Source organism: Diuraphis noxia, unplaced genomic scaffold (genome assembly GCF_037042655.1).
Source record: "Diuraphis noxia isolate RWA-SAM2 unplaced genomic scaffold, SU_Dnox_SAM2 contig0005, whole genome shotgun sequence".
NCBI classification, from domain to species: Eukaryota; Metazoa; Arthropoda; class Insecta; order Hemiptera; family Aphididae; genus Diuraphis; species Diuraphis noxia.
In genome coordinates, this window is record NW_028301715.1 from 6,760,956 (window position 1) to 6,788,854 (window position 27,899).

The 27,899-nt window shown below is 27.1% G+C and overlaps 1 protein-coding gene across 3 annotated transcripts; it reads right to left on the reverse strand.

The window, feature by feature from the left end:
* On the reverse strand, positions 1–27,899 carry LOC149054820 (proton-coupled amino acid transporter 2-like). Of its 3 annotated transcripts, XM_089228611.1 has the most exons (10): positions 27,032–27,167; positions 20,327–20,423; positions 19,483–19,633; positions 19,206–19,333; positions 19,062–19,146; positions 17,310–17,582; positions 14,885–15,063; positions 14,532–14,704; positions 10,835–11,106; positions 1–863 (listed from the first exon to the last, which is right to left on the reverse strand). In XM_089228611.1, the coding sequence occupies exons 3-9, from the start codon at positions 19,615–19,617 to the stop codon at positions 10,853–10,855; spliced, it is 1,227 nt and encodes a 408-aa protein (XP_089084737.1). In that variant the 5' UTR covers positions 19,618–19,633; positions 20,327–20,423; positions 27,032–27,167; the 3' UTR covers positions 1–863; positions 10,835–10,852. The 3 variants fall into 3 exon arrangements, with proteins under 3 accessions (XP_089084737.1, XP_089084736.1, XP_089084735.1); XM_089228610.1 differs by lacking the exons at positions 20,327–20,423; positions 27,032–27,167 and adding an exon at positions 27,882–27,899; XM_089228609.1 differs by lacking the exon at positions 20,327–20,423 and having other exon boundaries at positions 27,032–27,333.

Below are 27,899 nucleotides of genomic sequence, written 5' to 3' on the forward strand. Positions count from 1 at the left end.
TTTTACTGTAGTTTAATATATTTCAGAAATAAATAATACTTTATCAAAATTCATAATTCTATATACAATATAATATATATATATATATAAGTTATTTTATACATATTATGTTGGTATACTGATACAGTAGTTTTAATAAAATATAATGTATATATTATGTTCTATATGATATATCATATAGTATGTTAAGAGGACGTGATACCCGCATATGTTGTCTCCGTCTTACAAATGCGTAACATGGTAAATTTTACGTTCAGCAGAACACGTGTAGCTCCGTTAACTTAAAAATTAGAGTGAACTGACCTCTTATAAAATTTAAAGGTAAGATTATTATCTAGACAACCTCATATGCTTTTTATTTTATATCAAATTTAAAGCGAGTTATGAGTATTTTAAAATTGTGAATTTTTTGTGCATCTTAAAATACTCATAACTTCCTTTAAAATTTAAATATATTAAAAAGCATATGAGGTTGACTAGACAACAATCATACCTTTAAATTTTATAAGAGGTCAATTCACTCTAATTTTTAAGCAAACGGAGCTACACGTGTTCTGCTGAACGTAAAATGTACTATATAATGCACTTGTAAGACAGAGACAACACATGCGGGTATCACGTCCTCTTAAAATATGTGGTAAACATTTAGATGTAACCTATAAAATCTTAAGTTAAGTCTTTAAATTGGTGTATTATATAGTTATTAAAACCACCAACTAAATAAAAACTAACTACTGTATCATCCACTTTTGAGGTTTACTTATAATACCAATGCATGAACCGTTTCTTGATTGTTTCTAATGTGTTCAAGTTCAACGGGTCAGTCAAATTACTGGTCTAGTGGTTTTGTTTTTATCTCTTCCCTAAAAAAAAAAATATTTAATATTTTCACTGAATGGAAGTAAACAAAAATTTAGAAATCAGGTATAATTAGTTTGATATTTAAGATAGGTACGTATAGTAGGTTTAAGCAGTGGCGTATTTTGGGTGATTTCTCGGGGGGTGTCAACATTTATTGAACCTCACAAACAAAATTTTTAGTATTATTTACTATTGTAAAAAGACATTGAATTAATTTTTTAACAAATTAATATGTTAGGAATTGACAAGAAGTTTTACATTTGATAAAAATAGTATACTATAAAATAAATGACAACACTAATGTCCAATATATTAGGACTTTTTTTTAAATGTCGGGGGGGGGGTGTCAAAACACGGAGGACACCCCCCAAAATACGCCACTGGGTTTAAGGTAGATAATAATGAAGTCCAATTTGTATACGCATTTTATTTTTTTACAATTAAGAGAATCCATCAAAATATTAGATAACTCAGCAGGTAGTTCATTAATTCCCATTAAATTTTGTTTGATTGTTTTTACTTAACATAAATTATTTATAAATTATATTAAAACGTTTTAGAAGTTTTACAAAAATGTAATTCAATTGGAAAATTAAAACATTTATTTAGGTTATTGTATTTTTTTTTTTTTTAAGTATAGATTGTAGTTCTAAATTTAAAAAAATATATATAAAAATAAAAAAAATTGGAAAATAATATAATATTATATACTAATATATTGTATAAAATAGAAGCAAATTTATTTTGTAATTCCACATAATTTATCCACGACGACTATAATTTGTAGGTTCACAATTAAAATCTTTTAATGTAGGTATATAAGATTAATACATGTACTATTCTCGGTTTTTATTTCTATCTTAATGTAAGTAAATGGGTTTAGCTGAATAAACGATTTATTTAGAGAAAAACAGAATACATTTTAAATTCAGTGAACTAATCAAATTTAATATTTTATAGACATTCCAAATTCATTATAAGTTATATCTGTATATGTTTTGCTAACAATGTAAAAGCGTAAATCAAAAAAAAATAAGGCTGTGATTAAAGATTAGCTATTATAATGTTTTATTTTTATAAAGACAAGTAATCTGTTTATATTGGCTTTTAAATGTACCAAACACAAGATTTTGAAATTGACTCAGTTTTTTTTCGCTAGGTACCTACTTACTAAAATGTATATCAGAAAAAATTTAATTTTAAAACTTTTTTCCCGTTTTGACATCAAAACCAAATTGTTTTGAATTGCAACTTTTTGTTTTTAGTTGAATTTGTATCACATAATAATTGTTAGCTATTTACTGACTTATAAATTGTTTTAATCTTTTTTTTTTTTTTTATTAGAAAATTTACAATCTGTATTACATGACACAATAAGTAAAATAAAAATACACATGAGGCACATGATGAGGGAAATCATCCAGCGATGGTACCCTCTAGTAATTTATTTTTTGTTCATTAATTTAATAGGTCACGGCACCAATTTCTTTTAGGTCGGCGTGGTGGGTTGTCAGGAAGAGTACGTGATGCTAGGTGAGTGACTAAAGGATTTGGATGGTGTTGCAGTTTGGAGTGAAATCTATTATAGTATAATTTAGCTAGTTGGTCAACTGTTGGAATTCTTAAATCATTGTGTAGGGTTTCATTTGTTACATACCATGGGGCCGAGGCTATTAGCCGGAGAGTGATGGATTGGGCAGCTTCGGACTTGGGAAGGTTTGGCACATCCCCAGATTCGCATACCATACGCCCAGATGGGTCTGAGTAGAGATTTGTACAATGTGCAGGACTTAGCATGTATTGAAAGTTTGGATTTAAGAATCGGCCTGAGTAGATGAAGGCGGTGGTTAAGAATTTTACGTTTGGACTTTAGATGAGGTCCCCGTGTCAATCTTTTGTCTAGTAAAATTCCCAAGTATTTTACCTGATTATTTTTATATCTTGAAAATTGTCTGTTTGATATTTGAGAGCGAGTTAAAATTTCAACAAATTACATAAATTTGTAAAGTCTTAGTTAGTTAAAAATGCGATAAATATAATATATACGCATTGAAGCATACTCTCAATCAAACAACTATTAAGAATTTAAGAAAGAAAAAAATAATGTATACAATATACATATATTTTTGTTCTATCTATTTACTTCCTCAATAATTGTTCTTATTGTTCATATTTTTATAACAGATTTAATAAAGCATTTTAAAAAACAAAAAAATAAGACAGAAAAAAACATTACAAGTTAATATTGTCTAAAAAATAATGTAATTTAAATTTTAACATAGAAAAAGAGGGGAGATATAAAGAATTTTTTTGTTGCTGCGTATTCAAAAAAAAATTAAATTAAATTCAAGGTTATGCGCTATACAATTTAAGGTTATGAAAGATTTCGTGATAACTTTATCGCAAGACAAATTGTATATTCAAGGTAACTATCTAATTTTGTTAACAAATACGTAATGTAAAAAGTTGATATATATTAAAGTAGGTATCTACTTAATGTCTTAATAGTATTCATATATCTTATAAAATATTTTAAAGTAACATTGTTTATTTGATTGATAATTCATAGAAAGTTAAGGTAATTAAGTTAGACCTAAAATACCTGCATGGAATAGTTTATAGATAGAATATTATGTGGAAGAGTATATAGAATAACATTTTGGTGGATATCCTACCACATATATAATTTTACAAAATCAATTTTTTTCAACTTTATCATAATATAGACTCAAACTATTTGTGTTTGTTTTTTTTCCTGTTAAAACCGACTTTAGAGAAGGCCCTGTGTGAACAATACTACTCCTTTGTCATCGTTTATTATTGTTTACTATACACTAATACAGATTTGTCTTTACTTAAATAATATAACAAAAATCGAAAACTGATTGAATGCTGATTTTGAACCACATAAAAAATTTAAATATCTAGGATTTAGGTATATTAGTTGACAAATAAATATAACTTGGCAGTTCGTGTTTGACTCCCGACCGAGCAACACGTGTGTAGCCTTATCGCAACCGCATTTTTATCTACCGTTAGAAGTGTTCCTACTTTGATCTACGATAAACTGGTAATATGATTTTATTAAGCGCGATTAGCTATCTTCCTAATTAAAATCAATTACGATATTAAATTGCGTTCATTCGCAATCACCACAAACATGCCTACAACATCGGGCAACTTAAATTCAAACCCAAATAAACTATCTCTTAATGATAAATTATCAGCGTCCAAACACTCAACACCTATCCCCTCACCCAAAACCACCACAACTCAAGACAACCTCATCATCAATGATACCAACAACATTCAACCCACTTCAAATCATCCAATAGACAGCTCCCAAGTTAAAAGTTTCGCTGAAACAACAGCCAACTCTCTCATACCAAAAATGAATCAAGCTATCGTTATGAACTCAATCGACGGAATTAAACAAATACAATACATAATTGCGCTCAGTAAAATTACTGACGCAACCAACATTATCTCCGCTTCGCGCATATCTAATAATAGGTTCTGCGTTTTCTTCAAAAACCAACAGATTACTAATGACATCATTAACAAGCACTCGGTCATATTCGTTGATAATATTGAGATACCGATACGCAAGTTAATTAACCCGGCCAAACGCATTATTTTATCGAACGTATATCCCGCTATTCCAAATAAATCTATCATCGAGGCGATAGAGACATTCGGTATTAAAATAACATCTCCAATCACGGCGCTTAAAGCTGGTTTCCCGCTCGATAAATTCGCTCATATCACAAGCTTCCGCAGACAACTGTACATCAGTCCTGAAGATTTCCCAAAACTACCTGGATCGATCGTTATTGTCCTCGACAACACCTCATACCGTATATTCATTACCGATGACATCGTAACCTGCTTTTTATGCAAAAAACCCGGCCATGTATCATCCTCTTGTAAGATGATATACACAACTCCCACTCTGACAGAAAATATGGACACCTCAAATGTACAAACTTCCACAAATACCTCATCCCATCATATCGTCGAAAAAACCAATAGTATGGACGTGACTCCTGATATACCTCTAGAAACCACTAGCGAAATATCCAACACAAACAATACACAAATCACCAAAGACGATAACTACGATGACATATCGGACTCACAACCACTCCAAGCTACTTTCAAAAGGCCAGCCCCTGAATCCACATGCCCGTCAGCGCCTCCCTCCCCCACGTTGACCAACGACATAATTTAGTTAGGTAAGGGTACACCTGCTGTCCAAAACACAAAGTCTAAAAACCAAACCACAAAAAAAATTAAAACCAGATCAAGATCAAACTCCTCAACAAGAACCACCGAAATATTAGATAACCTTCTTGAGCCAGCAACGGCTATCCTGCAGAACAAAGACTCCCCTCTCAATCTAATCTCTTTCAAATATATCCTGGAAAACTTCACAAACAAAAATTTAAACATACATGACCTATGTATTAATGTTGGATCCAATGCCTCTGAAGTCCTTGACATGGCCGAAAAAATATTACCATTAATGGTGGAAAAAAAAATTAAAAACAAAATATCTAAACTATCTACAATGCTATTCCAATCTATACCTCCCTCCGCACAGTCAGCTCCGCAGACTTCCAACTTGAATCAATCTAATCAATAAAACTACTCAAAAATCTACCCCCATTATCTAAACATGAGTTCACTAATTCAATGGAATTGCAACGGATTTTACAAACACAACACTGATATAAACCGTATTAAATACGAACAAAATCCTGACATTATCTGCCTACAAGAAACTAATTTCAAAAACCTACACATAGGAAACATTAACGGATACTCCGGATATAAAAAAAATCGCCCCGACGCACTCAGAGCCAGTGGCGGAGTTGCAACATACATCAAAAACAATATTAACAGCAAGGAAATATATGTCAACTCAAATTTGGAAGTAATAGCAGTTCAGGTCATTCTCAAGACAACAATAACTATATGCAATATTTATATCCCTGACAGCACCCCTCTTTCTCTCCTTGATCTAAATTCAATAATAACACAACTCCCCAAACCTTTCTTAATCCTGGGCGACTTCAACAGCAGAAACATCTTATGGGGATCACCACACACTGACAACCGTGGGAAAACGATAGAAAAATTATTAGAAAATCCTTCACTAATACTTCTAAATAATGGTGACCCAACAAGACACAATTCCACAAACAGTTCTTTATCAGCCATAGATCTAACAATATCCAGCACAAATTTCGCCCCTGAATTAGACTGGAAAGTACTAACTGAATACAACGGAAGCGACCATTGGCCAATTCACCTTAACATTTTCAACCAATCTACACCCGATGAACCAATTAAGCGATGGAAACTTACCAAAGCCAACTGGAATCTCTTCACTGAGCTGGTCGATCACCACTTAGAGAATCAAGACTGGGCCAAAAAGAATGCTGATGAATTAGAAATAGACCAAATCAAAATTGACTCCATAGTGGCTTCCCTCACCGAAATTATTGTAAACGCGGCAAAAATATCCATAGGAAAATCTTCCCGTTCCAAAGCCACCAAAACAGCACCATGGTGGAACCCCGAATGCAAAGAAGCTATTGAAAATTACAAAAAAAAATTAAACCGTTTTAAAAAAACTAAATCTTTGTCAGACCACATAGCACTTAAAAAAGCCAGAGCAGAATCAAGGTTTATTACCAAAAATAGCAAACGCGTAGCCTGGAAAGCATTCGTTTCCACAATCAACCAACAAACGTCTGCTACCACTATGTGGAACAAAATTAAAACTTTTAAAGGAAACAAGTTCAACTCGACACCCAATATCATTAAATACAAAGATGAATTTATCAAAACTAGCCCGGACATCGCCCAAGCCTTCGCCGATCTATTTCAGACAAACAACAGTAACCAAAACCATACGAAATCTTTCCTAAAGCACAAAAATGAAGTTGAGAACTCATCTGTCACAGACAGCATACCACAGAATAGTGAAGACTCATACAACTCCACTATCAGTATGGATGAACTCAACCAGGCACTCCTGAAGTGTAAAAGCAAAAGCCCAGGCCCTGACGACATCCCTTACATATTCCTACATCATCTGTCCTCCTTCGCCCTACAAAAACTTCTTCTAGTCTACAATTCAATATGGGAATACGGTTTTTTCCCCAACCAATGGCGCAAAGCAATTATTATCCCAATACCCAAACCAGATAAAAACAAATTTCACGCAGAAAACTACCGTCCCATCTCTCTAATTAGCACACTATGTAAAGTACTCGAAAAAATAATTAACTCAAGACTCATATGGCACTTAGAAGTCTCCGAAAAATTCAATAAAGAGCAATGTGGATTCCGGAAAAATCACTCCACACTCAACACTTTATCCAATATTCACTCCCATATATGTAACGCAGCCAAAGTAAACCAACACACAATCCTAGTAGCGCTTGACTTAACAAAAGCATATGATATGGTTTGGAGACAAAGAGTTATCTTTATCCTACGTGAATGGAACATCTCAGGAAACATGATTACATTTATCACTAACTTCTTACAGGACAGATCATTCCAAACAAAAATTGGTGAAACACTATCAACAACTCATACCACTGAAAATGGTGTCCCCCAGGGCTCAGTCATCAGTGTCACCCTGTTCTTAATCGCAATAAATAATATATTTGACAATATCCTTCCCCCTATAAAGTATACCATCTTTGCGGATGATTGTAACATTCTCTGTAGTGGCGTGAACATAAAAACAACAGTCGAACTCATCCAGCAAGCTCTCGATGAACTCTTCAAGTGGTCAACCACAACAGGCTTCAATTTCTCACCATCCAAAACACAATGTATCATCTTCCACAAAAAACGTAATGAAAACTTATTCCACATCAATTTAAATAACACCATTATATCATATACAGATAAAATAAAAATACTAGGTATGACTTTCGACCACAAATTAAATTGGAACCCACACCTAAAAAACCTCAAAATAAATGCAAACAACAACAAGAAAATTATGAAAACCTTATCTCACCACTCCTGGGGCTCTGAAAAAAATAGCCTCATTACTATATATAAAACAATTATACTAGCAAAAATGGAATACGGTGCAGTCATTTATAATACGGCCAGAAGCAAAATTCTCAATACACTAAATCCTGTACACAATCAAGGCATTAGACTAGCCACAGGTGCCTTCCGCACAAGCCCAACTGCAAGTATTATGTGCAACGCTGGAGAACTCCCACTTGAATTTAGAAGGATTAAAGAAACACTAAAATTTGTAACTAAATTCTCAAATAACAAAACTCAAGTTCCAACCAGAAGACCTCTGAATATACATAACAATCCAAACATACCTCTCACTATCGATGACACGTATAAGAACATAGCAGATATAATGAAGTTCAAACCAATTATGTTTAACAGAATTACCTTCCCGTCTTCCCCTCCGTGGATGTGGAATATTAAGTCCAATACCCAACTACTCGAATTTGACAAAAAAATCTCCTCAAACTCAACTATAATAAATAACTTTTCAGAAATAATAGAAGGAAAATACCCTCACCACATAAAAATCTTTACGGACGCCTCAAAATCCCCAAATGGAACCGGTTTCGCATTCATAGAAAATAACAAAACTTCAATGTTCAAATCTCCTCACGAAACCAGCATTTTTTCCGCTGAAAGTCAAGCCATCCAAAATGCAATCTCACACGCGACGACATTAGCGTCTGAAGAAATACTTATAATTAGTGACTCTCTTAGTGCACTCCTAGCCCTCGAAAATCCTTACCCCAAAAACGAAATAATTCAATCCATCCAAGAAAAGTTATCAAACACAAAAAAAAAAATCGAATTTCTATGGGTCCCCTCCCACACTGGCATAAGTGGCAACGAACTAGCTGATAAGGCAGCCAACGAAGCAATAACATCACCCAGCTCGGTACTAATAAATAAAATAACATTTCAAGACGCACTCTCAAACATAAATAATCTAACTAAAAGTCACTGGCAAGGCTCGTGGGAGAAGACTCCAAACACAAATAAATTAAAAGAAATTAAACCGTCAGTCGACCCATGGAAAACTCCCCCATCCTCATCCAGGCACGAAGAAGTAGTTACCACAAGAACCCGGATTGGACACTCTCGCCTAACACACCTACACCTCATAACAAAAGAAGACAGCCCGACCTGCGAACTCTGTGACAAAGCGCTGACAATTAAACACATCACGCTAGAATGCCCAAAGTTCACCAACTCCAGACAAATCCTCGGGAACCCATCAACTATGCAACAAGCACTTGGCGAAGATAACTCCAAAAACATATACGTTTTTTTCAAAAACATAGGATTAGAAAAATTAATTTAGAAAAATAATTGAATGTACATATACTCTACAAAATCCCTCTATTGTCAAACATAATGTGTCCCCATAGCTTTAAGATCATACTCTATAACTACTATTTTGTATTTACTGCAGGCTAATAACCTCAGGAGTTGAAGCCTTATTTAAATAAAAAAAAAAAAAAAAAAAAAAAAAAAATATAACTTGGGTTCAGATAATTAGATGGTGTGTACCTACCTATTATTTTACTATTCACTTATAAAATTTATGTCTAGATTATTCTAAAATGTATAAAGGAAAATGCATAAATATTGCTAAATTGCTTATCATACGCACCTATAACTCTGTGTAACATGTGTAACTAGGTAAGTACTAAGTAGTGACTAGGTATGTTATATTTCCTATAGCATAATACAGTAAAACTCCCTTAATGGGGATACCTCAACTAACTAATATTGTTGTAGAAATAAACTACAAACTTTCTACAATTTCAACTTCCGAATAACGGTCAAAATTTTAGAGACCAAGAGTGTCCGGTATTCAAAGGTTTCACTATATTATCAACACTCTAAACAATCTATGTATATAATACAGAAAATTCATAAAACAATTTTTTATTTATTTTTTATTAATAAAAACCTCGGCATCTAGGGCCATTGGCTACTACAAATTCATGGGGTTACATTGGAAGGTAATTGCTTAATATTAATATACAAATTATTTTACAGAAGGTTGATTAAATTAGAATTGATTATAAATGATATCGTGTTTTGAATGTACAAAACAATTTATTTTTAACATTTACCATCAGTTTATATTTGTGTAAAGATATTCAACTAATTGTGTAATATCATAAAATAACTGATGACAAGTTGATGATCTTGTTTCATATAAAATGTATAAATCATTTAAATAAAAAAAATTAACAGCAAAATGTTCGTAAAATAAAAAAATCACCAAGATGATTAACATTGAAAATTATAAATACTAAACATCTAAACTAATGAACAATGAACGATGTACTTGAATTTTCAAATTATATATTTTTTCATTGAATAAGACTTAGTTTAATATGTATGAATTAGTAAATGGTCATAAAAAATGCCTTGATAATATAATGTTTAAAAATGATAACTTCAGATCGGATTTAATGCGTTAAAAATGCAACAAATTTGCAACGAAAAATATGTAAAAGTCACATGGAAAAAATCTTATAATTCCAATAAATATTTAATTGTATAATTATTTTAAATTCAAGTTATATTAAGTCAGTCGTATAACAATTAATAAAATAAAAAATGCTATGCAATAAAACCTACTCGGATGAATAAAATAAGGGTATGTAACATAAAAAAAAGTTAATACTGAATAATAGCTCTACTTGAGATTTTTTTTTCACTTTCTTTTATAGTTTTCTTAATGATGCTTTTTATTTTATTCTCCGGTTTTCTAACTTTCACGTTTAATATTCCGAATAATAGAATTACTTTCAGAAAAACTGATTATTATTATAAGAACAATATAAAATACAGCAATCTAAATATTTATAATAGTATACAAGGGTGTCAATAGTGACATGATATTGTAATAATATAGAACGGATATTCAACCAACCAAACGTCTGAGCCAGATTTAGCCATTACTGTGGTTTTGCGAGAACGCCTCGTAAATGGCAGTTGTATTGGCGTAAATTCCGGTGACCGAACCAATCACTGCCGTAATTATGGTAATCATATCAAAAAATGAACTGAAAGATAAACCATTTTCTTTCGTCCGGAACGCCAAATTAGATAGTGCAGGGAAAATCATGGTGAGTGCAACGCAAGTTACAGAACCGACTAACGACATGAATAGGTCCAAATGTGGGACTGTACTGGCAGCCAGGTCTAAAATGTAAATAAAAAAAATATATAAATTTACATCTTAAATGTTATTTGATTTTTAAAAAATAATATGAAGTATTTAAGTAATACGATAACTATTATTATTATTATTATTATTATAAATTTAAAAAAAATGCACGATCAGTAATTCAATTCACAATACAGGTTCTCTACGTATAATATAAATAAACACTATAGTTAAGATAATATTGCTAATATAAATATAAGTGTAATAAGTTATAAATAATAAATAATAAGTACCAAATAACCTAATAACCAAAAATGATTTACGAGTATTATATAGGTCACATGTATTGCCTGCAGGTTGGTGGTTCATTGGTTCATACAAATTTTATTATAATTATTAATAACTAATAAGTAATAACACTAAACGGATGTCCTCCAGCTAATGGAGAAGATTATACAATATATTTATTTAATAGGAGTATCTTTTTATAGTGATAAGTGATCTAAATCACATATTTTTTAGTAATCAAAGAGAGTTCTAAAATTAAGTCTATCTAGGTATTTAAAAACAGTTCAATACGTTTAATATAGCTTTTATAAATTAATTTAGCTTGTAAATTTAATTAAAATAGTGCAATTACCTATTGTATTAATTATATGTGAAATTTAATACTCAAGAAACATAATAATATATAAAAACATAAAACATGGCATACTCATATTTCAATGATCACAATACGTATTTAATTTAAGAAGTTAAAATGTTTTAACTTTCCAAAATAATAATATCATAAATAGATGATACTATGATAGGTATATTTTATAATACACCTAAAGTATTGGTGAAATTATGGGGATGCACTTACACCCCCTGGTATGCTTTTGCACCTGCTAAAGCTGATTCCTATTGAAATATGTATAATACAATATACAATTTCAATGTTTCATATTTTTTTTTTTTTTTATTGATCTTTATAGCTTCGGCGACATGGGCCATTAGCTTTATACATAATTTACATTATACTATTCTTAAAACTATATTTATTCTAATTAAATGTGTTTATCTATTTTGGTTGTCCTGAGGAATGACATGATTTTTTCGGGTTGACAGTCGGGTCCGATTGATTCGTATAAGTTGGTTGATATATCTAGTTTTTCTCTTTCTTCTTCATTTGATCGGTATTCTATCATCAAGTGTTTTACTGAGAGGTTTACTCCGCATGTGGTGCATTCTGACGGTGCTTGTACTTATGATTTGTTATGAATTATAATAGCGTAATTATCGTAGACTTAAAATTAACATTTTTACTGTACATAAATATTGTAATTTATTTTTTATATAGTACTTAACATTGTAAAAATATCTGGTATATTGACACAATTAAATAAATAAATAAATAATAATATTTTGTATGTGAATTACTCGCATACGAGGTTTAAAATATACACATTTATTTTTTAAATGTAATCAATGTAATCAATTAATATAAAAAAATGGTGTACGTGAGCAAAGCGTGATTGACTTCAATATAACACAATAATTTGTCTTTATGGCTATTGAACCAATGAAAGTATTGCACCAATAATGTAATGGAATTACGCAAATGTCCTAAAGTATACCATGAGTATAAAACATAATTACATAAGCGTATTTATATCAAATGTAAAAGTTTCTACTGCCAATTAAAAATATATTATATATTATTTGATTTTTAAATGAAATGAAGCATGTTTAAATTAAAAAAACCACTTTTAATGTATTTATTATGTATTTTTAAAAATAGCACGATTAATATCGTATGATTCCTACGTATAGTATAATAAACTATAAATGATTATATTAAGTACTATTATAGGATATAGTTTAGTGTATGTTATGTTAAAGTCTATAAAACTTTTAAATTTAGTTAAATTTATTACAGTTAAAATATAATATCATAATTTGAATAATACAGCTAATAGTAATAACTAATAAAGTAATAACCAATACCTAAAGATTATATGGATTGCAACTTTTTCCGGTTGGTTAATTCATAATTGTAAAGTAATTGTTAATAACTAATAAGTAAAAACACTAAATAGATATCCTCCAGCTAATAAAATTGATTATACGAGTACATTGTGTTTATTTAGTTGGAGTATCGTTTATAGTGATAAGTGATCTAAATCACATATTATTTTAGTAACCAAAGAGATTTGTAAAAAATGTCATGTCTACAGTGTGATTCTTTTAAGTGGGTACACTAATTATCTCGAAAAGTATTTACTTTTTTCAAAATATTTTTTTACATGGTTTCAAGTTGTTAAAAAACCAACGTTTTTATTAAAAAATTATATTTTTAAATATTTTTTATTCTTGTCATTTTTTTAAGTTTTTTACTTTTTTGAATGACAACATAGTTTTAATTTCATATTCCAAAGCAGAATATTTTTCTAAGTATTTTTATTCATAAAAATCGAATTTAGGGTTAGTAGTTTTTGAGTTATAAGTATTTAAAGTTTAGATTAGCAGAGTGGAGTGATATGGGGCTACCCCGCAAAATGTTTGTCCACTACTCCGCTTGTCTAAACTTTAAATACGTATAACTCATAAGCTACTCGTCCTAAATTCGATTTTTATGAATCAAAATACTTAGAAAAATATTCTGCTTAGGAATATGAAATTAAAACTCTATGTTGTCATTCAAAAAAGTAAAAAACTTAATATTTAAAAATATTTAAAAATACAATTTTTTAATAAAAACGTTGGTGTTTTAACAACTTGAAACCATGTAGACAAATATTTTGAAAAAAGTAAATACTTTTCGAGATAATTAGTGCACCCATTTAAAAGAATCACCCTGTATATGCCAAAAACAGTTCAATACGTTTAATATCCCTTTTATAAATTAATTTAGATAGTAAATTTAATTAAAATAGTGCAATTACCTTTGTATCAATTATACGTGAAATTTAATACTCAATAAAATAAATTTTATACCTATATAAAAGCATAAATCATGATATAAACATATTTCCCCTCATCCAAAACTTCTCTTCACCAACAATCTCGGGTGACCCTGACCGGCGTTTAAAACATAGGTGGTGACGTGATCTATTAGTGGACTAGTTAACTAGCCTACTAATTACAACTATCTCGCCATAAAGTGCTGTTACTGAATAGCTTCTTCAACCAAGCCAACTACGACTTTCTATACAACCCTCCATTGTGCTTATTGTAAATTTCTGTTACAGATTGTACAAATTAAAATAAATATGTTTAAAGAAAGAAAAAAACATATCTCAATTTTATAAATTAAATTTTTTAATATCCCAAGGTAATAATATAATAAATAGGTATTATGTATTGTATAATACGCCTAAAGTATCCCAAGAGTATAAAACATAATTGCATAAGGGTATTTATACTAAGTGTTAATTTACTACTGTAAATTAAGAATATATTACATATATTTACTTACAAGTAAAAAGGCATATACATATCCGAATGCTATAATCCCATACTGCAGGATGGTTAAAAGGACCGTAGTATTTTTCAAGATCACTATAGAGAATTACGGCTGCAGGGTAAAACTGAAGTGCATATGAGCAAGCTATACCCAATATCATCATGAGTATTACAAATTGTGTTAATCTGTTGAAAAAAATACTAAACACTTACAACTGCATATTACGATGAAGTTATTTAGTTATAAGCTCACATATATGTTGAAGTAGGTACCACAAATTTCATATACATACCCCTTAAACATACGTATCAAAGTCCAAAAAATAGACTATTATACTACATTATTTAGTTGATTTATTGACTCACTCGTGATCATATGGCAAATTCAATGTTAGACTGCTTTTTACTTCTTCTCCCCATTTCGAATAGCCAGTCATGCCCAAAGGTACATTTAACATCATTACAGATACCATACCAAAATTCAAGACTCCAAAACACGATGTAAATTTTTTATCATCTTCTATCTCCGCAAAAAGAGGTAAAACCTGTATAGATAATGTAATAATTATACATTTTGGACATAATTATATCATTGTATTAAAATATTGCTATGAAAAACCGTTTTAATTTTAAAACTATGTGCATACTATATGTATTGTCTAAAATAATAACATATATAATTACTATAGTTATTATTATTCACCGTTTTTAATATATAATTGGAAAACTATATAGATATAATATAATTTTCAAATAGTTTTATTATATTATAATATGAAATGTAAAATGCGTTTGAATACACGGGTGTAGGATAATTGCCTATCATATGCGCCGTTTTACAATGTATATAATATTTTACATATTATAAGTTGCTAAATGATATTATAATTATTAATATGCCGAATGCTGATAAATTATATCTGACATGAAAGAATAAAGCATTAAATATTTAACATCAATCAAATTTTATTTTTCCGTTCTTTACGTATATTTTAAATATCTAATGAACTTTTGTTAATACATCTATATATTCATATACTTTTTTTCTTTATTTGAAATATGCTATCTATACCTAAGAGTCACAATAAGTACATGTGTTAAAATATTCATATACAAGCAATAAAATACAAGAATGATTCTTCAAAACTAGTTCTCCTTCAAAACCACCAAATGGATTCGAATATGATTTTCACAAGTGGGATATATCGTAGCTCTACCCTACAGCAAGGTTTATATATAGTTTTAATCCTGTCCCCAGAAGATTACATCATGAAATAGAAATACGCCCGTGGTTTTTTCGGTGAATTAAAAATAATAAATATTCTATAGATAGACGAAAACACGACGAATCGTGTTAAAAATCTTTGTTATTTACATTTGATATTCATATTTGTTCCTGAGTAAAGTACACCTAAATCGATTTGCTTACCTGGGTCGAATTCGTACCTCACACAGACATGCGTGTGATTTGACTATTGAGATATAAACTTAACTCAAAATACACAGGATAGATACCTAATTTTATATTTATCAATTTTCCCTGGTGAGATGATGCAATACAAATAACATTTTATAATTGGACATTTATAATTGTCTTTTTTTTTTACAAACATGTAAAAATTTAGTTTTTAAAACAGTATATAGCACCACAATTGTTGTGATATAAAATATTATACCCCCCCCCCCCCATAATCTAACACAATCGTGAGGTCTATCGCGAGGATTTACCCATTACGATATCTCCTGAGATAATAAATATATCATAAATCTGTTTTTTTTATTAGACTCACATAGACAAGGAAATGTATTTTTAGTTTTTTATTTTATTTATTTTTTTGGTAAAAAGTTAATGAATTTTTTTTTAATTATTGAAAAAATGAAGATATCTATTTTATGGAGCAGTGGTTCTTAACCGGAGTTCCGCGGAACACCGATATATGCTCCGTAAACTTGGCTAAATTTTTCCGCCAAAATTTCAAAATCTGTGAAAAATATCATAAAATTATTGAAATAATTTAATTTTCAGTTTCATCGCTTTTAATAATTGTACTTAATACAACACAATACGTCAATACGAGTATATGTATGTAATTTTATTAAAAAAAAATGAAAAGTATTATTTTATTTTACGTCTTTACGACCTAGTGTTCTGCAAAAATCTTATAAAATTATAAGCGTTCTGTGGTTCTAATAAGGTTAAGAACCACAGTTATAGAATTTATTTTTCTGAAAATGTTGACCTTCAAACATTTTATTTTCACTAATCTTACGATTTTTAATCATTTTTTTTTAGTTTATAGATAAAACGGTGAAAAACTAGTTTTTATCTAGCTGGCGAGCGGTGAGCCTCCCTCTACGACTAATCGTATATCCTCACAGGACAGCCTGTATATTAGAATGAGAATAACTTTAAATAACATGTAATATATACCAATTAGACAACAAATAATATTAAACGATGATATATCATTGGTACTCAACTATTTATATTATGCATGGAGTATACTTAGACAATTAATCTGTAAGCAGTTAAATTAAGTGTTATTTTATGATTTAATGTTAATTATAATTATTCAGTTAAAAATAGAAGCATAAAATACATAGTAGTTATTCATTATTATAAAATTAAAATATTATTATTATTCTGTTATTTTTCTTGTATTATTACAATTAGGTGCACTTATTTAATTAGTTTTGTACTTAATAATAATTTTAAAATATGTAATATAAGCAATTATCATAAATAATTCAATCATTTTAATAATTAATGTAATTTAAATAAAATATTTACCAATCCAATTCCTTCAAAACTAAACATGATTATTCCAAACATTGTTGGTAGTTCAGACCATTTAGCATATGAATATCGAACATTCTCAGCTGATGGTCCAGAACAGCTATAATACATTATCGTAATAACGCCAGTAATCAATGCAAAATTGGCCAAAGTTGATAATGGTGCTATAAATCGCAATTTTCTCAAACTTGCACATACCATTATCAAAGGCATTGTAAATAAGAGAACAGTTTGGATATTAATCTCATACGAATATTGAAGTAACAGCTGCAAAATAATTAAAACAAAAATAAAGCAATTTAAGTGAAAATAAGGTAAGATACTGAAAATTATTGATAAATAAAATATTAATAATAAATACTACTCAATAAACTCTATATACTACGAAATATGACGTAATAATAGCTTATTGAAATATAAATGGTATTTTTTGTCTACACTATAAATTTAATGATAATATAAAACATTTAGATGTAAATAATAATTTATTTAATAATAAATACAACAATACTTTATTTCCTTTAGTAATTTTTGTAAACAATTATTTCTATATGTAAATCCATGATTTCGTCTCACCTTTCGCTTACTATTCAATTTATAATAAATATAGTTATAATATGTATCTAATTAAAATAAATAAATGTACAAAATCTTTTAATATGTAAAATTATTGATTTTTATCACTAATTATTAATTGATTTATATTAAATATATTATGTGTTTGTTTATTATTTATTTGATCTCATATAAGCTATAAGTACTTAAATTGTTTTTTACAATGTGTGTTTTTAATATCTCGATTAATTTACATAAATTTTATTATATAATATGATAATATGTATTTATTAATTATTTACCATAATATTGTTACCTACTACCTAATTAAGTATAGGTACTAACAACATTTTCTATTAAGAATACAAAACTCTTTGAAAAGCCGGAATTAATCATTTAAAAAATTCTATATTGAAATTTTAAGTATTAAAAAATCGATAAAATGTTTCTGTTACCTAATGAAATGGAACACTTGCAGGAATATTTAATTTGAAAAATAATAATATGTTTATGTGAATAATTTAATAATATAATCATGCTAATAAGTGATAATCAAAACTATTCATAACATAAGTTTTTATTGTAAATTGAATTAGGTTGTGTATTTAGAACTTAAGCCTCGAGACCATTTGGATGAGTGCTACGTCTGAACAATTTTGTTCAATAAGAGCCATGATGATCTTATTTTGTTTTTATTACTTTATTTTTATTTCCACAATATTTTACATGAATTTTGAACAATAAGTAAAATTGATGAATTTGATAATTATTTCATAAAGGTTGGATTAAAGATACATTCCACTATTCCAGTGAAGGCACTTTTACATGATGATCTTATAAAATACCATTTATATTAATTTTTTTTGAAAGTTATTATGATTTTACTTTCAATAAGAATAAATTATGTTTTATTTATAAAACAAGTATATGTTTAGTGTTTTTTGAACAAATATATAATATAATATAATAACAATTTTAAACAATAAATAGATTATCTATAGAATCAAATATTATAAGTTAGTGAAATTGATTAGTAATAAAATCGTATCGCCTTTTTTAACATGCATTTTTACCAACCTATATAGTATATATAGCCATATGCTCAAATAGGAATATATTAAAATGTAACTATCATTTACCTATTATAATAATAATAAATATTTAATACATACATTTTTTTTTCACTTTTACCTTTTGTAATGAAGTGCCGATAAAAAGAATATATACACTGCATAAACCAAGTTGTGTGATAAGTATGTTATAAAAAACAACCTTTCTACATGAAAAAGATAAATGTATAATGTGTAAAGCAACACTTATTAGTTAAATTCTCACTTAATATTATTTGATATAATTCGAAATATCCATTTATCCGACATTTTGAATGTATTTTCGACGGTATCGCCAAATGATGGTGCACGTTTGGCTTGCATACGGTTCTGCACTTTCTTACTTAATGTAGTCTGTGAACAAATTTAAAATTGTTTTTCTAAACATGAGGTAAATGTTAGTGATGTTAACTAGGTACTGTTATAAACGTAAGACCATAAAGATTAATTTACTATGAATAAAATAAATATGTATATTTGTTCGAATAATTATGTAAACTTACTAAAATATGCATATTGTAGACGCTAATTAACCACACGTATAGCAAAATACATAATGTCAGATATAAACCTCCAATTCTAAAAGCTTCTCCCATAGCTAACATTCCACAGCCGATATTTCCTTTTATAAAGTGCATCAGTGTTACTAAATACCTGAAAAAATGTATACAAATAATAAACCTGATATATTTAAAACATATAAGCGATGTTGAAAACCAAATACATTTTTATAATTTTTATTAGTATTATTATTTAAACCTACCTATATCGAAGTCACAAAGTTGTAAATTACAAATGTGCAAGTTAACTTAGTTTCTAATACACTATTTAACTGTATTTAAACTACCCCAATTAATCAAAACATTTGATGATACAATTTGTGAATGTAAAAATGTAAAAATAAAATCATAGTATTAGTGTATTACTTTGGTCACCTCATTCTACGTTTAACCATAATTTGTTTTATAAGTTATATTTTATGTATCTAAAATACACAATACACATGTATAAATATAAACTACAATACCTATATTATATAGGCACCTAGTATAAGATAAATTTCGAACTGTTTTTTTTAGTTTAAACTAAAGAAATTTTTTGTGAATAAATTTAAGATATTAGTAGTAAAAAAAAATGGAATATTGAAATTGAAAAACGAATCATGTCCAATCCTCCAATGTCATTAAATATGTATAGGTAGGTACCCCTCAAATGAAATAAAAAACACCCCTTGTGGTCTCGTCCTTTAGTTTATTATTATTTTTTAATCATTATGCCAAATGAATAGTTGGTATAAATATAAAGAATACGTACTTTCAATAGTCACTAATTAATCTTTGTGCTTACTTTTATAAAATAATAATTTATTGATTTGATAACGTTTCAAGAAATTCAGTTAAACTTTCATAGCGATTCATTACAAAATTTTGTATATTATAGGCATCTGTAATTTTAAATTATGTAAATAAGTACTGATAACTTACCCTGCATATAATGTTAATCAATAGTGGTCAAAATTATGAATTTTGTTTGAATAAGTTCATGTTAAAAAATGTTAGCTAACCGCCACCCTCCCAACATAACCTGTTAATTGTTATTGAAAATGGTAAAATAGCCAACATAAGTAAATTTTCCACCATTAAACTGTAATTCTTTAAAAAAATATATTACAAAATACCTACCTCAAAACTATTATAGTTAATTTTCTTAATTATTTTAAATAAATAGACAATTTTAAGGTTTCATCTTAGGTAGGTATACATAATATTAAATAAATATAATTATACAACTTATAAAAATACATTTAAATACATTTTTTTTTTAATTGGTCTTAATTTAAAATGACTATTTATAATTGAACGGTTTCCTAATTTATCATAAAATATTATATATATGTATAATGTATATTTATTATCATTATCAAATGGGTCATTTATTAATTAGATAATGTTAAAATGGTCAAATGGTTATCACAATTTATGAGAACATTTTTTGTGTATTGAACATTGTATAGGCATCTTTAATTGATTTACCCTTCTAAATAATATAATATGTTACATATACACTTCTTTCTCTATATATAGGTACATTAAATGTGAGTTGCCAAAAGACATACCTATAATATTTCGTAAAATGATATACAGAGTGATTGTTTTATAAAATTCAACCTAAGCTATATTCTTACAACCAATGTTCATAATTTAAATAGTTTAATTGAAAAAATAGTGATTGAGATACAATTAAATGTAAGAGATAAATCATCGGGAGTTGAATAGAAATCATGAAGATGTTAGAAATAATGGATAGCGCCAAAAATATAAAGACGAGAAAAAATTATCAATAGTGATAATAGCAATAAGTGCAAGAATAGCCAAAATCAAAAAGATCCCGGCAAATGTAAAAATTGGCTTTATTGATATGATATTATGTGATGTGCCGAAGGAAGTAACATCGGGGTTGTTAATTAACCTAACCTAGCCTAACCGATAATTCACCCTCGATTAACCTAAACTAACATATAGACATATAGTAGTAGAAAATGGTAATATATTATGTCACAGTTTTAAATTATAAGATTGATAAGCTGACAGTCTAATATTTCTAACATATCTAAATATTTAAAGAGTGTAAACATAAATTTTAAACGCACACATACTCCAAGTTCCACAGCCATCGTAATCCCCTGATTTCCGAACTATCCATCACCAACGCTATTCCTGGTGACCCCAGAAGGCGTCTTAAACGTACCTGGTGTCGTGACCTACTCATCTAAAATTGCATATACCTCTACCTCCCCTAAATCTTGTATACTCTCTTGTACTAGCACATTAAAATCCTAACCTTAAGTGCCTCCGATGGGCGGCTTCTTTTTGAAAATTCCAGTTTTATTTATATTGTTATTGTGTCTGACATCTGAATGGATAATTTGAGAAAAAATTTTGTCATATAATAATATATACATATACATTATAGCTAACAATCATTGTCATTTGATAATTTGAACCCCTGAAATACTGAACAAGTATTATGTAACATAATAACATAACATAATTTATGTTTATTATCGATGATAATTATTGAAGTACATATTATTATTGATATTGTCACATTCTTGAGACATTTGGAAAGTGTTCTATTATAATACATCTCATTATATTTTATGAAAACTTTCATTTTCTCATCACATAATATTTACGGAATAAAATAAATAAGGCTTGAAATTGTTTTTTATATAAGCTCAATCAAATCAATAATATCAATTGTAATCTCAAAATCTAAATTTTTGTAAAATAATATTTAAAGTTTAAACTGAAATCGATAATTTATATCAAAATTGTAATATTTCTATAAACATTTTAGAAAGAAATCGATTAAAAATAAAAATAATTTAACAATAGTTGATCATTTTGCTATCTTAAAGGACCGTTTCACAACTGCGCGTCGTATATGTGCGTTTATACTATATATGGAACACACACTAACAACAATCTTGTACGTTTGTCCGTTGATAAAAAACAAAATTAAAATCATAAAAATGCAAACACGATATTTTAAAATAATATAAAAAAATGTAGTTTAAAACCTAATTATTTTAATTCAAAAAAATATATCGATGTATCTATATTATGCAACTATTTAAATCGTAAAATTATAAGATCGATATATTACTATCAAAAAAATTATCAATAAATTAAAATCGAAAAATGTCATTATGATTCCAAGCACTGAAAAGGTTTTCATAAGAGATTATAATGGCTGGTTATTATTGATCTAGATAATAATATGAAACATAAAAACATTATAAATTGTATATGACAAAAATATTACATATTTGTTTAAGTTATAAGTTTTTTCAAACATTTTTTCTAGAATTAAGTAAATGTTTGAACAAATACTCATATGTTTTTAATTTTAATTTATGATATTTAAACGCGTGTAAATGTTTTGTATAACAACATTTTTAATACCTATTTGTGAATGAATAAATTGCTACAATAATTTATTTTTATTTATTTGCATATTTTAAACTCGATCCATTATTACTCGATCCGTGATTTTTAATAAAGGATTATAACTGCTACGCAATAGAATTACAATTTAGGGAGTATTACACATCAGAAAAGGATAATGTGTAATATTTTAATTTTACCAAAATATTCAAAACGTACTTCCAACACGGCGAATTTATTTACAAACAAACACTTAATGTTAAATAGGTGTAAAAAAAGTGGATAATTAAATTTTTTCGCATGGTTTCATATATTAATCAGATTATAGACAGCAATATAAAATATAATTTTATTTTTAGTATTTTAAATATTTACAATGATTAAAAAAGTTCTTAATATTATGTTAATAATAATAGTTATATTAACATTAATATTAAATCATTTTGAATTATTGCACCATTGATAAAATTTAAAAAAAAAAACAATACTTATAAAGAATAAGCACTATAAACTAATAACTGTAGTAAACACACAAAGCTACAGCACCTCATAAGTATAACCCAAAGGCGCTTCAATGGTTTAATGTATTAATTATCTATTATTAATAAAACTTCATGTTGGTAACAGATACTTCTGCCAACATTGCCTATACTGTTATAGTAATGTCTAAAAGAATATGAATTTATCTATCAGAATATTTTATTAAAAGGCAAGGCATTAAAGTAGAACGAATTCTTAGTTAAGTTAAATAGAAATTTAAGTCAAATAAGATAAACCAATTTTAAAATTGTGCAATAATTTAATTTTTAATCGAAATTTATGGAATATTTTAGCTATACCTAATTGTAAAATAACTGTTGTACCTAATAAAGAAGGAAATTTAAGGGTCAACACTAATTATTTTTAAATGTTTTTGAAGATATTTTTTCACATAATTTGATGTTATTGTAAAAAACATAGTTTTAAAACTATAATTTTATATGTTCATATTTTTTTGATTATTTTGGTACATAAAAATAAAATTTTTAATGAGTAAAATTAACTATAACTAAATGTTGGATTAATATTATTGATATTGCAATTTATTTTTCAAGTTCTTAGTTTTTACTTATGTGTATAGCTCAAAAATATCATATTAGATTATATTTTGCTTATTCAATCTTATAACACTTTTTTTTAATGTTATGTGTTCTATGAGTTTAAACGAAAACATTATTTTACTTACCTAATTATATAATATAAAAATGTTTTTAAATCGTAATTTGTAGTGATGATAATTTTAGTTATTAATAATTTGACAACTATTCTAATCATTCTACGAATCGATACCTATATAGCTATTTATCGTGAATCATTCATAGAAATATAATTGTATCCCGTTTAAGTATTTATACTGGAGTGCCTTAAGAACCTAAATTAATATAAGATAGGTATGAAACTTAGTTAACCACTACACATTCTATGCAAATAATTTTGAAAAATTTAAAAACGTGATTGAAAGTATAAACGACGATGATGACTATGCTACCTAATCTCATTGTTAAAAACTAAAATAGGTTGTAGAATAAATGGTGCAATTAAATGTGATTTAGCATATTTTATAAAATTATGCTCGTCTAAGTTATTTCACAAACTTTACAAATTTGGAGAATTGAATACTGAACTACTGAAAAATATAAATATATATAGATAAAAATGTACGTTGTCTTTCAAAAAATTGGAACATGAAAAAAGAGGTTTTGCAATGACATCAAATTATGTAAAAATAATATTTTCAAAAACTATTAAGACTTTGAAATAATGAATTTAGGCCTTTTATAGGTTTATATATATCACCTTATATATTGAATATCAGGATATATTTTTATAACATTAACATGATAAAAGTATAATCTAGTTTACCCCTATGAAAACATCCATTATTTATTTTTATAACTACAAAATCTGTAAAAATGTAATTCTATGTACGTATTTTAATTATTATTGTTGATTATTTACTTTATTTGAATAAATAATATTTGAAACAAACTATACCTTACCTATGTTTATTAAATGATTTGTAAATTTATAACTTTAAAATTGTACCCTGGATATTTTTTTTGCAAAATCTTTGATCTACAATATGTCAATATGTGAGATTGATTCAATTTCAAATTCCTAAAATAGTATAAAAGAAGGAAGCCGTATGTGATGAAATGTTTGATCATTATAGCCCGACATCTTTTTTTTTTTTAATTTAATAAAAGCACTCGTTAAGTAAAATGGTTACCAATATTATTCTGTGTCTATCTTATTGAGGTTAGAAAAAAATTCTAATTTATATTTATGAATAATAATGAAACATATTTTATATTATTAAGAAAAACTTATACCTGCTTTTGAATTATGCGTATTCATGGTATTCATTTAAAAATGACATAACTTACGACATAAATAAATATTGTTTTTTATAAATTATTTATTTGTAATAATTTTATAATATTATACTCAATATATATAGGATTAAATTGTAAATACATTTTTTTTAAATTTTATTGAAGTACCCACCATAAAAGAATATAATGAGTATAATCTTATACGAGTAGGTTGATTTTGGTTTAACCTTTTGACTGATGGTTTTTTTTAATGAAATTATCAGTATATTTTTCTTTTTAGGTCAAGCTATCAATAGTTATTTCATTTACATTGAACTTCTCAAAAAATTATGGTCACTATAACATTATATTTCAATTACTTTGTAATGTATTTAGAACATAGAGTCTATAGTATAGACTTTAGGCACCTACTTCGCTACTTACTACTTAGATATATCAATGTTCATGATCTAATCAACTTAATATTTTTATAACTTAAAAGCTTTAAATATAATCCTAGCTAATTTGATTTTAAAATATTATTAAAACAATATTTTTACTTGTATCAATACGTCGAGTATAAGGTTATTCTATACCTACCTAAATAAATAAATCAATTTTTAGACTTTATTTTTATTTATATTTAAGTGTATAGGTTTCAAACATCGAAATTATTAATTTATACCAAATACTAAAATAGAGACTAAAAGGTATATTACAATAAATAATGTTTGTAATAATTATAAACTATTTTAATGACTAAAATTATGTTTTTTATTAACAAATAATCTTACGATGACAATCATTTCTTGTCATTATTAATATTTATTAATACACCGTGAAGAAATGTCTTAGAGTAACAGTTTAATAACAGGAACTTTTAGAAGGTTCTAACAAACCTTGGCATTTTTAGTGAATTATTTATTAATTCCAAATTCCATAACATAAATTAAGGTTTTAGTCATGTTTATGACAATTTATTTGTTTTATCCCTAACTTCGGTTTAAATTTATTATTTTATAACTTATTAATATTTTATTACTATTACCACAAATAACTTGAATATTATACATAAATAATCTAAATTCAGTTATTTAAATAATAATAATCATGATAATAATTTAAGAAATATTTATAATCTATTTGAAATACTTAAAACAATGCATTAATAATTAATTATTAAGTGCAATAATTATATTTATTATTTTTAATCTATCAACTTGTTTCAAATAAAAATACCTTTAGGTTTTTAAATGGTTATTATTTATAAATAATTTAACATTTCATACACACTTGAAATATCATATAATCCTCTCTATTCACTGTTTAAACTTTTATTATTTTTTTTTTTTAAGTTAAAAAACAATTAGTTTGGTTTAAAATCTATGTAAGTATAAATATACGCAAGTGTTATTTTGTATATAAAATAATATAAATTATTAATGTTTAAAAAAAAAAAAATTGGAAAATTGAAAGTTGATATTATTTTATAAAATAAAAAAAAAAATTACTACAAGAAAATTTAAGACAATAAGTAGGTATTTGTCTTGATTTATAAAAATTCAATTTTTATTTTGCTTATTTTTTGTACAACTTGTAAATAGTTTTATACTTAATATTTTATTTTATCTTTCTTATATAAATGATTTTAAGTTTAATATCATTCTATCTAACAACAAATTAAAATTATAAGATCAAAATTCCACAAATACAAATGTATATTTTTTTAAAGTAAATTTATTTCTTACCCAGATCTTTTATTTTCTCCCGATGTTGATGGTATTGAACAGTGATTAAGTTCACCCATTTCTAACACAGCAATCTGAGCATCGCCATTGGTTTTATTTTCCCTATCATTTAATTTGTCAGTTTCCATGATTTTGATTTTCTTAGCTGTTATGATATTCTAATGAAATTAATAATTAATACTAAAATAGTAATAACTAAATAAATCTAGCTAAAAACTAGAACGGCGATTGAGTATTCGTGTTGATGATCATCACGCGCGCACGAAACGATTACTAAGCTCGTCCCTGTGACAAACACTGTCTGCTACAATCTATTTTACTTTGTAGTTTGTACTTTACCCTACCCCTTCTTTCCCCACTATATATATTTTAGCCTCCCTTTAGTGGTGTAACTGATACATTTCCATTTTAATCTCCACGAGTTTATTTAATTACTCTTACATTAGAAAATAGTTGTAGAACCATCTTTAATATTTACCTTATTAATTATAATGGGCATATGTGTTATAAATATGATCACACTAATTTGTATACTAGATAAATTAAATTGAATATTTTCATTTAATGCTATATCAGGTAGATAAACTGAGTTATTACTCATTAAACATAATGTATAATTAGTGATTAACAAGTCCAATTCTGATTTTGATTCCGGTTTTGTAGACAAAACCAAAAGAACAAAAAAATTATCATATGGTTATTCTAGGGCTAGGATTTATATGCAATGAAAAATTATAAAATATGCATTTTATTTACCAAAATATGCAAAAACAAATTGTTATTATTATTTATTATAATTCATAATTTATTATTATTACTTATTATTATTTTTTATAGCTCATATTATTACATTAAATATTTGTTTAAT

What these genes read in the sequence shown, in the direction of transcription:
- LOC149054820 (XM_089228609.1), bottom strand. Translation starts at nt 27,159, where the DNA reads ATGGAAACTGACAAATTAAATGATAGGGAAAATAAAACCAATGGCGAT. An exon ending in TCGGCACTTCATTACAAAAG is followed by an intron (nt 17,583 to 19,061) that starts GTAAAAGTGAAA and finishes ATTATTTTGCAG; the next exon opens with CTGTTACTTCAATATTCGTA. An exon ending in GTTTTGAAGGAATTGGATTG is followed by an intron (nt 15,064 to 17,309) that starts GTAAATATTTTA and finishes TTATCTATACAG; the next exon opens with GTTTTACCTCTTTTTGCGGA.